This window comes from Myxocyprinus asiaticus, chromosome 7 (genome assembly GCF_019703515.2).
Source record: "Myxocyprinus asiaticus isolate MX2 ecotype Aquarium Trade chromosome 7, UBuf_Myxa_2, whole genome shotgun sequence".
Classification (NCBI taxonomy): Eukaryota; Metazoa; Chordata; class Actinopteri; order Cypriniformes; family Catostomidae; genus Myxocyprinus; species Myxocyprinus asiaticus.
In genome coordinates this window covers 17386589-17399342 of record NC_059350.1, presented here as the reverse complement: position 1 = coordinate 17399342, position 12754 = coordinate 17386589, and the positions used below count along the sequence as shown (strand labels likewise).

At 39.3% G+C, this 12754-nt stretch overlaps 1 protein-coding gene across 2 annotated transcripts in view; it reads right to left on the bottom strand.

The window, feature by feature from the left end:
* Nucleotides 1-12754, bottom strand: part of vegfc (vascular endothelial growth factor c) — a 69399-nt gene that overhangs the window by 32979 nt on the left and 23666 nt on the right. The window contains exons 2-3 of one of the 2 annotated variants that reach the window (XM_051702974.1): nucleotides 5226-5436; nucleotides 4806-4996 (exon numbers count right to left, since the gene is read on the bottom strand). In XM_051702974.1, the coding sequence (XP_051558934.1) occupies nucleotides 4806-4996; nucleotides 5226-5436 (402 nt within the window). Of the gene's footprint in view, nucleotides 1-4805; nucleotides 4997-5225; nucleotides 5440-12754 lie in introns of both variants that reach the window. The other variant, XM_051702973.1, reaches the window with a different exon arrangement.

Below are 12754 nucleotides of genomic sequence, written 5' to 3'. Positions count from 1 at the left end.
CAGAGATTCATGATATTGAATTAGTGGCATGTGTTATTTGATGAGTGACATCCTTTAATAAAGACTGTTTGGTCCGGGTGAATGAGATATGGGATGATGGATTCTAGACAATGGATAAGCTTTACTTATTATTTTCATGTCTGTGTTAATGAGAGATAGTGGCCTATAACTTGTGCATAATGATGGGTCTTTGTTTGGTTTAAGTAGAACAGAGATTAATGCAGTGTTCATGTGCTGTGGAATAGATTAGTTGTTTTTAATTTCGTCTGTCATGTTTAAGAAGAGGGATGAAATTGTTGACCAAAAATGTTTATAGAATTCTGGGGGGTAACTGTCTAATCCTGGAGCTTTATTATTTGATAACGAGAAAAGGGCTTTCCTGTATTCGTTTCTTGTAAGTGGGTTTTCTAAGTCTTCTTTCTGGGTGGAGTTTAGTCTGCATAGAATTATGTTGTTTAAAAAAAAATGGTGAGTCTCTTCATCATTGTTTTCTTTATCATTACTATACAGATTTTCATAGAATTTTTGAAAGGTTTCTTTTATTTCTTGTGAGGTGTGAAGGGTCTTGTTTTCTGGGTTTTTAATTGTAGGTATAAGCATTCCCTCCTTATTACATTTAAGCATGTTGGCTAGATATTTCCCTGACTTGTCGTTATGTTCAAAATGTGTGGATCTTAGTTGTTGTTTTTGAAATTCTACCTTTTTATGTGAAATATCTTCAAGTTTATTCTTAATTCTGTTTACTTCATTTAACGTCTGTTCATTGGGATTTTGTAATTAGGTGTTATGTAACATTTTTAGTTTTCCTCCTAGGACTTTTTCTAGTTCTTGCTCTTTTTTATGTTTATATGTGGAGTATGATATTATTTTCCCTCTCATTACCACCTTTGCTGTCTCCCAGAGCGTTGACGTGGAAATATCTGGTGTGTTTATTTCAATGATGGATTCCCACTCTCTTTTAAAATACTCATCAAATTCTTGCTCTTGAAGTAGTTAAGAGTAAGAGTAATTGGTGCATGTTCAGAGATGATAATGGGTTCTATTGTGGTGTGTGATATTTGTTGAATAATTGAGTTATTTATTAAGAAAAAATCAATACGCAAATGTGATTTATGAACAGGGTAGCTCAGTGGTAAAGATGCTGGCTACCACCCCTGGAGTTCACTAGTTCAAATCCCAGGGCGTGCTGAGTGACTCCAGCCAGGTCTCCCAAGCAACCAAATTGGCCCGGTTGCTAGGGAGGGTAGAGTCACATGGGGTAACCTCCTCGTGATCGCTATAATGTGGTTCGTTCTCTGTGGGGCGCGTGGTGAATTGGGCGTGGATGCCGTGGTGGATGGCGTGAAGCCTCCACGCGCGCTATGTCTCCGTGGCAACGTGCTCAACAAGCCACGTGATAAGATGCACGGATTGACGGTCTCAGACGCAGAGGCAGCTGGGATTTGTCCTCCACCACCCGGATTGAGGCGAATCACTACGCGACCACTAGGACTTAAAAGCAAATTGGGAGAAAAAAAAAAAAAAAAGGCTCCAGCTATCGCCAAGGCCAAAATCAGTCATATATTGTTTTTATAATCTCTGAAGAGTGCCATATTTTTGTCTGATTTGAGTTATTAGATTTGTCTAGTATTGGATTAATAACTTTGTTGAAGTCTCATCCGATGACAACTATTGTTTGTGAGAAGTTGGATAATTGCAAAAAAAAAAAAAAAAAAACAATTGTGGAAGGACTCTTCATTGTCTGTGTTTGGTCCATAAATATTAGCAATTGTTATCATTTTATTGTTAAATGTAATATTAATTATAATATATCGACCCTCTGTGTCAGCTATTGTTTTATTTATGATAACTGGTATGCTTTTCTCATCTCTTCTTTGAGTGAATTGTGAAGTTTGGAGTTTCTTATGTTCATATTCTAATAGGTGGGTTTCTTGTAATAAACATATGTCTAGTTTTTTGAGATGATTTAATATTTTTGATCTTTTAATCAGTGAATTAGTGCCTCACACATTCCAACTAACGAACTTTATAATTTTTAATTAGATAGTATTGCATCTTGTTCATATAAAATATTCTAGCTTGTCATTATAGGGTATGGAGTGTAGACTGATGTGAAAAAAATATTTAAAGCATTTTAGCATAAGGCTGCAACATAACAAAATGTGAAAAAAATGAAGGGGTCTGAATACTTTCTGAATGCACTGTATATATACAGGTGCATCTCAATAAATTAGAATGTCGTGGAAAAGTTCATTTATTTCAGTAATTCAACTCAAATTGTGAAACTTGTGTATTAAATAAATTCAATGCACACAGACTGAAGTAGTTTAAGTCTTTGGTTCTTTTAATTGTGATGATTTTGGCTCACATTTAACAAAAACCCACCAATTCACTATCTCAACAAATTAGAATACATCATAAGACCAGTAAAAAAAACATTTTTAGTGAATTGTTGGCCTTCTGGAAAGTATGTTCATTTACTGTATATGTGCTCAATACTTGGTAGGGGCTCCTTTTGCTTTAATTACTGCCTCAATTCGGCGTGGCATGGAGGTGATCAGTTTGTGGCACTGCTGAGGTGGAATGGAAGCCCAGGTTTCTTTGACAGTGGCCTTCAGCTCATCTGCATTTTTTGATCTCTTGTTTCTCATTTTCCTCTTGACAATACCCCATATGGGGTTCAGGTCTGGTGAGTTTGCTGGCCAGTCAAGTACACCAACACCATGGTCATTTAACCAACTTTTGGTGCTTTTGGCAGTGTGGGCAGGTGCCAAATCCTGCTGGAAAATGAAATCAGCATCTTTAAAAAGCTGGTCAGCAGAAGGAAGCATGAAGTGCTCCAAAATTTCTTGGTAAACGGGTGCAGTGACTTTGGTTTTCAAAAAACACAATGGACCTACACCAGCAGATGACATTGCACCCCAAATCATCACAGACTGTGGAAACTTAACACTGGACTTCAAGCAACTTGGGCTATGAGCTTCTCCACCCTTCCTCCAGACTCTAGGACCTTGGTTTCCAAATGAAATACAAAACTTGCTCTCATCTGAAAAGAGGACTTTGGACCACTGGGCAACAGTCCAGTTCTTCTTCTCCTTAGCCCAGGTAAGACACCTCTGATGTTGTCTGTGGTTCAGGAGTGGCTTAACAAGAGGAATACGACAACTGTAGCCAAATTCCTTGACACGTCTGTGTGTGGTGGCTCTTGATGCCTTGACCCCAGCCTCAGTCCATTCTTTGTGAAGTTCACCCAAATTCTTGAATCGATTTTGCTTGACAATCACAAGGCTGCGGTTCTCTCGGTTGGTTGTGCATCTTTTTCTTCCACACTTTTTCCTTCCACTCAACTTTCTGTTAACATGCTTGGATACAGCACTCTGTGAACAGCCAGCTTCTTTGGCAATGAATGTTTGTGGCTTACCCTCCTTGTGAAGGGTGTCAATGATTGTCTTCTGGACAACTGTCAGATCAGCAGTCTTCCCCATGATTGTGTAGCCTAGTGAACCAAACTGAGAGACCATTTTGAAGGCTCAGGAAACCTTTGCAGATGTTTTGAGTTGATTAGCTGATTGGCATGTCACCATATTCTAATTATTTGAGATAGTGAATTGGTGGGTTTTTGTTAAATGTGAGCCAAAATCATCACAATTAAAAGAACCAAAGACTTAAACTACTTCAGTCTGTGTGCATTGAATTTATTTAATACACGAGTTTCACAATTTGAGTTGAATTACTGAAATAAATGAACTTTTCCACGACATTCTAATTTATTGAGATGCACCTGTATTTATATAGGTGTTAGTATAGAGTGCAAAAGTGCAGTCTTTTCCATTCATTTCTTCCACAGGGATTTCATAAAATCCTTCATAAAACAGTTCTAAGGTGTGAGCCAAACCAACCTGTTCCGAGGTGAATCGCGGCATTACAAACTTTGATAAAAAAAATAAAATAAAAAAAAGGTACAAGACTGTGTACTTAATCTTTCATGAGGGCATGAACTACTGTACAATCCCATAAGGCATTGTGAAAGATGTAATTTAATTAATAACAATGGAAACATAAATCTATTGATTTAAAATAGTTTATTATAAGTTAGTGGTTCCCAACCCTGTTCCTGGAGGCTCCCCAACACTGCACATTATCCCTTATCTGACACACCCAATCTGGTTGTGGAATCTCTACTAATGAGCTAATGAGTTGAATCAAGTGTGTTTGACTAGGGAGATATCGAAAATTTGTAATTTGGGGGGCCCTCCAGAAACAGGTTTGGGACCCACTGTTATAAGTATAGAAACAATACATGTTAATTTTATTGCAAAATATTCAGATATTTGCAAATATATAAGTAGTTTGAGAGTGCAGGTAGACCAATTAGATTGCACCATTCACAGTACGTCATGGGAGTGGAAGGCAACTGCAGAGCTTTGTTGCTTTGTTGGCCACGACTCACTGATTGGTGGAGCGTTTCTCTTCAAGATCATGGGTAATTTAGTTCTTCACCAGGAATTCCCTCATCAAACAATTTATAAAATTAAGTTGAAATAAGGCAGACTGATGGCTTCAACAGAAGCATATACCATAGAATAACCACCTTGGAGATCATGGTAGGTTTGTTTTTAAAGTTTTATAAGTTATCGTTTAAAATGAATTAGCCTATGGAAAATATTACCGGTAATAGGTTTTTTTTACTTCCGTAACCAGACTGTTTGCGCTTTATTGAGGACAATATTATTCACTATTGGTTAACGCCCTCCTTCACCCAAACAGATTTGTGAATGCAGACTCACAATGAAAGAGTCACTCACCGTCTTGCTGATGTAGGAAGTGCTGATGTTCATGCACTGATGCTCTTCACTGTTACAGCAGCCCCCACATCTGTAGACAGACACGCAGGGTGGTTTATAGAAGGTGTTTGTAGCTGCCCCAAACTCTTTCCCCACATCTAAACAAACTTGGCGTGGCATGCACAGGGTCTTTCTCCACTCTGTCTCAATACCTGTAGGACACGAGGCAAAAGAAAAGCATCAATGTTATGCACTGCAATTATTTCAGATCACAGTGTCTGACACATTCTTGGCAGCTTAAGGACACTTTGTGCCAAGATTGTCAAAAAAGCATCCCAAAAGTAATAGTTGACAACTATAAAATATCTGGGCTGTAATACTATAATGACAGCAAACACCGCCAGCACAGTCTGTGCCAGTCCTAAATTAATAGTCACTCACTTTTAAGTATTTCAAAGTTGAAGTAAGCAGCCGCAAAGGAGGCCTCCTCCGACCTTGTTTCTGTGGAGCTGCGCTCTCTGTGAGGGAAGCGTCCTCCTGCCTTGGAACGACACTTCAGCATGCTCCAGTAGCTGGGGTAAACTATCCTCATAAGTTCATCCACACTACCCGCCGAACGCAACTGCTCCACCAGGTCTAGCTCTGAATGCTCCTGCTAAGACACAGAGAAACTGAGTAAGACTGGGGAAAAGTAGCCTGTCAACACTTATGTTACAGAAACATTCAGAGAGACTGAATCTCATTGTATGGTTTTGAAAAACATGAGGGTAAGTAAATGGTGACAGAATTTATATTTTTGGGTGAACTATTGCTTTAACCATCAGGCTGCTATGGTACTATTATTTCCACCATAATACCTTAACCTTGCACCTTGTGTTTTTCAGGAAGAAGTTACGGCCCAAAAGGACAAACATTTTTGTTCTGTCACAGCCTCAGTTAACCCTTTGCTTTGGAATGATACAACTTATGAGGCTTCACAAGTTTAAATGTCCACCTAGTCCTTGAAGTGGAAATTGTAAACAGACTGGTAAAGGTAAACAAATTTGGCTTGCTAACTGAAGTTAGCAAGGGTTAAAAAAGGAAGTGGATTTTGGGTGGTGGAAGTTTGTAAGAACTGTGTTGTTTGTGTTGTGGTTGACAATTTGACAAGCTCCTCCCAAATCTTTGTTTAGAACTCAATTTTATTGAATGAGAGCTACACCACAGTTACACTAAAGTTCCTTTAAGGCAAATCATTTTCTGCTGTGGCCATTTCTACATTGCCAGGGCAATGCCTATGAAGGCAAGTACAGCTCCTAACTGTGTAAGAAGTGTTAAAGATAACATTTAAAGCTGAAGTATGTAACATTTTCAGTGTTAAAATACTTTATCCTATCCCAGCTTAATATACAGAGACACGTATAGTATAAGTAAGCCATTCATATGTTTATTTTCTCGAAAACTGTAAACACTGTGTCTTTGTGATGCTATAAAAAATTCCTGTGTTTGTTTTGAGAGACCTGTTTAGTCCCGCCCCAACAACATTACTCAACCAATGGTGTTAGTTGGGGGTGGGACTATTTGTTAATTCGCTCAATGGCAGATGAGGGGCGTGTTCGGAAAACTGTTTTAAAACATTGTTTATTTTTGCAATTCCATTCGGTTGCACTACTGCCGCAGAAATTAAATACTTCAGCTTTAAATAATATATGAAATCAGCAATACATTTAGACAAAGGCATCATAATTTTTGCTTCTTTAGCTCAAATCACGCTTCAAAAATTTATTTTTCAGTCAGGTCCAGCTAATGTGCATACGTGTTAAAGAGGTGATTTGCTTTTTTGACTAAAAGTGGGACTTACATTTCAACAGCCACCATATTATTCCATACATTTTTCTACAAGTAGTACTTGTCCTCCTTATACTGACTACACCTACATGGACACCAAAAAGTGTTTTATTGCGAGAAAGCAGCTTAATGTGAGAAAGTATTCTAATGCATACTCTTAACTCCCATATACATGCGACCCTGTCAGAAAACAGCTTTCTCCACAGCAACGTAATTTCCCCAGCAACGCTTGTGTAAATAACAAGCATGGCATCCGAGGAAGGCTTCGCTATTTTAATCTCTTTTGCTTCACTTTATTCCCAGATATTTCAGAGTTGCTGTGTTTGTTTCCTTATCTTTCCATCACAACCTGTGGCGGAATTGCACTGCAAAATTGAGATTACGTGAATCTCTGTGATTCCCCCTATAAATGAGCATATATATGTGAACATGAGGGACAGTTGATATTTTACTTTGGTGTATATACACCGATGACCCAAAACATTATGACCACTCACAGGTGAAGCGAATAATGTTGATCATCTCCAAACAAGGCCACATGTCAAGGTCTGGGTAGACTAGATGGTAAGCAAACAATCAGTTCTCTTGGTCAACATGTTGAATGCAGGAGAAATAGGCAGGAGTAAAGACCTGAGTGACTTTGACAAGGGCCAAATTGTTATGGTCAGATGACAGGATCAGAGCATCTGAAATAGCAAGGCTTGTGGGGTGCTCCTGGTCAGCAGTGGTGAGCACTTACTGACAGTGGTCCGAGGAGGAACAATCCACAAACTGGCGACAGGGTATTGGGCACCCAAGGCTCATCGATGAGCGAAGGCAATGAAGGCAATCCCATCTGGTCAAACCGACAGAAGGTCTGCGTAGCTGCAGACTGGTCAGAGTGCCTATGATGACCCCTGCCCACCATCGAAAGTGCCTACAATGGGCGCACAAGCATCAGAACTGGACCTTGCAGCAGTGGAAGAAGGTTGCCTGGTCCGATGAGTCCCCTTCTCTTTTACATCACGTGGACGGCCGTGTACGTGTGTGCCGTTTACCTGGGGAAGTGATGGCACAAGGATGCACTGTGGGAAGACAATGAGCCAGTGGAGGGAGTATGATACTCTGGGTAATGTTCTGCTGGGAAACCCTGGGTCTGGCCATTCATGTGGACGTAAATTTGACATATGCCACCTACCTAAACATCGTTATAGACCAGGTACACCCCTACATGGCAATTGTATTCCCTGATGGCAGTGGCCTCTTTTAGCAGGATAATGCGCCCTGCCACACTGCACACATTGTTCGGGAATGGATTGAGGAACATGATGAAGGGTTCAAGGTGTTACCCTGGCCTCCATATTCCCCAGATCTCAATCCCATTGCGCATCTGTGGGATGTGCTGGACCAACATGTCTGATCCATGGCGGCTCCACCTTGCAACTTGAAGGATCTGCTGCTAATGACTTGGTGCCAGATAGGGCTGGGAGATATGACGATATATATCGTGGTGAAGAGGACATTCACTGTTTCCCAACAGCCAGCTGTCACCAAATTGCTGAACTGGCCCACTTAAAAGAGTCATGTGTGCTTCCAGGCCATTTTGCCACAATGTCAGTGAAGACACCCAGGTGATCACACACTACTTGAACATTAATGGCTGGATAGCCCTTCCTGCAAATGTACAAGGGCTCATTCACCACAGGACTTGCCACTGGGATAAGGGTGCCATCAATGATGCCAATCACTCTGGGCATGTTGGCAATATTATGGAACGGTTGATTGGCCAGCTGGATTTCTTGAGGAGGAAGTCAGCATGGTGTTCATAAGCTGTAACAGCAAAGGTGTTACTGCTGTCACAAACTTGCTGAACGAAGACTTGCTGAGCCACAGGCCATCACCAACCTCCTCCATGAAAATTCCCACAGCATAATAACACAGTGCAGTTAAGAACTGCATTGCTAGACTTAAGGCATAGTTTCTCCTTGTGGCCCTCTCAAGGATCTTGGTCCTTGGAAGCCGGAATATTCTTATGATGTAGTCATTGGATAGAGAGTCAAGCGAGGTGAATGTTGTGCTTTTGTATGCATTTATTTACACTGAGTTTTGAGTCACCTTCTGTGCTCAAGCTGTAGAATACTTTGTAAAGCCACCATTGTTGAGCATTTGAAACACGCATAAATACTGTTTTTATTAGGAGAGTCATTAGTACACCTGCTATGTACCTGAGGGATGGATAGAAACACCTTGGTGACTAATAATCATTCTAAATTAACTAGCTAAACATGAGTGATTATTCAGTGATTTGAGACTAATAGGGCACAGTTTAATTTGATTATCATGTTTCTCAAATTGTAATTCTATTCATCTGTTAATGGGTTTTTGGTTTTAAAATAGTCTGTTTTCATGTTGTTGTTTTTTTCCCCGTAGTTTTCATGCTGTGGCTAGGGAGAAATGAGAAGTAAGCCTCTCTTGAGAATTGTCTGAGGATTTAAATAAAGGATATGCATGTATATGTATGTGTGTATATATATATATATCTTTTTTCACAAAAGCATTTGTCTTAAGATGGTTATTTATATCTTCAGCTAGAGTGTCAATAGGAAATATAAATGTTAGACTCCCAAACATTATTTTGCAAATAGAAAAGACTAGAATAGAAGAACAGGGAGCTCTGCAACAGATGTCATGTCCCCCACAAAGCCCCCCACTGAACATCGATTCAGTCTGGGATTACATGAAGAGACAGAAGTAATGAGAATAATAAACAATGACAGATAAATAAAAGAACTGTGGCAAATTCTCCAAGAAGCTTGGAACATCCTATTGCCAACAATGAAGAAAAACTGTGTCCAGGTGTAAGTAGGAGAATTGGTGCTGTTTTGAAGGCAAAAGTGTTCACACCAAATATTGATTTAGCTCTTTTTCTGTTTACTGGACTTTGTATGACGTTAATTGATTAATGAAAACTATTTATGTCATAATTTTTTTTAAGAAATCCTCACTTTGAAAGTTTTTCACAAGTACCTAAAATTTTTGCACAGTACTGTATATAAAAAATTGTGGACCTCCACAAGTTTGGTTCATCATTGGGAGCAATTTCCAAATGCCTGAAGGTACCACATTCATCTCTACAAACAATAATACGCAAGTGTAAACACCATGGGACCACGCAGACATCATACGGCTCAGGAAGGAGATGCATTCTGTCTCCTAGAGATTAATGTAGTTTGGTGCGAGAAGTGCAAATCAATCTCAGAACAACAGCACAGGATCTTGTGAAGATGCTGGAGCAAACAGACAAATATTTATATCCAGAGTAAAACGAGTCCTATATCGATATAACCTGAAAGGCTGCTCAGCAAGGAAGAAGCCACTGCTCCAAAACTGCCATAAAAAAGCCAGACTATACTTTGCAAGTGCACATGGGGACAAAGATCTTACTTTTTGGAGAAATGTCCTCTGGTCTGATGAAACAAGAATTTAACTGTTTTGCCATAATGACCATCGTTATGTTTGGAGGGAAAAGGGTGAGGCTTGCAAGCTGAAGAACACCATCCCAACCGTGAAGCATGGGGGTGGCAGCATCATGTTGTGAGGGTGCTTTGCTGCAGGAGGGACTGGTGCACTTTACAAACTAGATGGCATCATGATGAAGGAAAATTATGTGGATATATTGAAGCAACATCTCAAGACATCAGCCAGTATGTTAAAGCTTGGTCGCAAATGGGTCTTCCAAATGGACAATGACTCCAAGCATACCTCAAAGGTTGTGGCAAAATGGCTTAAGGACAACAAAGTCAAGGTATTGGAGTGGCCATCACAAAGCCCTGACCTCAATCTGACAGAAAATTCATGGGCAGAACTGAAAAAGCATGTGCGAGCAAGGAGGACTTCAAACCTGACTCAGTTATACCAGTTCTGTCTGAAGGAATGGGCCAAAATTCCAGCAGCTTATGTAAGAAGCTTGTGGAAGGCTACCCAAAATGTTTGACCCAAGTTAAACCATTTATATGCAATGCTACCAAATACTAACAAAGTGTATGTACACTTCTGACCCACTGGGAATGTGATGAAAGAAATAAAAGTTGAAATAAATGATTCTCTCTACTATTATTCTGACATTTCACATTCTTAAAATGAAGTAGTGATCCTAACTGACCTAAGACAGGGAATGTTTTCTACGATTAAATATCAGGAATTGTGAAAAACTGAGTTTAAATGTATTTGGCTAAGGTGTATGTAAACTTCTGACTTCAACTGTATGTGTATATATATATATATATATATATATATATATATATATATATATATATATATATATATATATATATATATATATATATATATATATATATATATATATACACACACACACTACCGGTCAAAAGTTTTGAAACACTTGACTGAAATGTTTCTCATGATCTTAAAAATATTTTGATCTGAAGGTATATGCTTAAATGTTTGAAATTAGTTTTGTGGACAAAAATATAATTGTGCCACCATATTAATTTATTTCATTATAAAACTAAAATGTAATAAAAAAATAAAAAAAATTTTTTGAAGTTGATGTAAAGAATAAAAGTGGCGTTCTTATTGGTTTTTGAAGAGTGCGCATATGTACAGTTGTGCTCAAAAGTTTGCATACCCTGGCAGAAACGGTGAAATTTTGGCATTGATTTTGAAAATATGACTGATCATGCAAAAAAACTGTCTTTTATTTAAGGATAGTGATCATATGAAGCCGTTTATTATCACATAGTTGTTTGGCTCCTTTTTAAATAATAATGATCACCCAAATGGCCCTGATCAAAAGTTTACATACCCTTGAATGTTTGGCCTTGTTACAGACACACAAGGTGACACACACAGGTTTAAATGGCAATTAAAAGTTAATTTCCCACACCTGTGGCTTTTTAAATTGCAATTAGTGTCTGTGTATAAATAGTCAATGAGTTTGTTAGCTCTCACATGGATGCACTGAGCAGGCTAGATACTGAGCCATGGGGTGCAGAATAGAACTGTCAAAAGACCTGCGTAACAAGGTAATGGAACTTTATAAAGATGGAAAAGGATATAAAAAGATATCCAAAGCCTTGAAAATGCCTGTCAGTACTGTTCAATCACTTATTAAGAAGTGGAAAATCCGGGGATCTCTTGATACCAAGCCAAGGTCAGGTAGACCAAGAAAGATTTCAGCCAAAACTGCCAGAAGAATTGTTCGGGATACAAAGAAAAACACACAGGTAACCTCTGGAGAAATACAGGCTGCTCTGGAAAAAGACGGTGTGGTTGTTTGAAGGAGCACAATACGACAATACTTGAACAAAAATGAGCTGCATGGTCGAGTTGCCAGAAAGAAGCCTTTACTGCGCCAATGCCACAAAAAAGCCCGGTTACAATATGCCCGACAACACCTTGACACGCCTCACAGCTTCTGGCACACTGTAAATTGGAGTGACGAGACCAAAATAGAGCTTTGTTTGGAGAGGGGTCAACAAGGCCTATAGTGAAAAGAATAGCATCACAACTGTGAAGCATGGTGGTGGCTCACTGATGATTTGGGGGTGTGTGAGCTCTAAAGGCACAGGGAATCTTGTGAACATTGATGGCAAGTTGAATGCAGTATGTTATCAGAAAATACAGGCAGACAATTTGCATTCTTCTGCATGAAAGCTACGCATGGGACACTCTTGGACTTTCCAGCATGACAATGACCCTAAGCACAAGGCCAAGTTGACCCTCCAGTGGTTACAGCAGAAAAAGGTGAAGGTTCTGGAGTGGCCATCACCGTTTCCTGACCTTAATATCATCAATCCACTCTGGGGAGATCTCAAACGAGCGGTTCATGCAAGACGACCAAAGACTTTGCATGACCTGGAGACATTTTGCCAAGATGAATGGGCAGCTATACCACCTGCAAGAATTTGGGGCCTCATAGACAACTATTACAAAAGACTGCACGCTGTCATTGATGCTAAAGGGGGCAATACACAGTATTAAGAACTAAGGGTATGCAGACTTTTGAACGCGGGTCATTTCATTTTTTTCTTTGTTGCCATGTTTTGTTTTATGATTGTGCCATTCTTCTACAACCTACAGCTGAATATGAATTCCATAAGAAATAAAAAAAAGGGTTTTGCTTGCTCACTCATGTTTTCTGT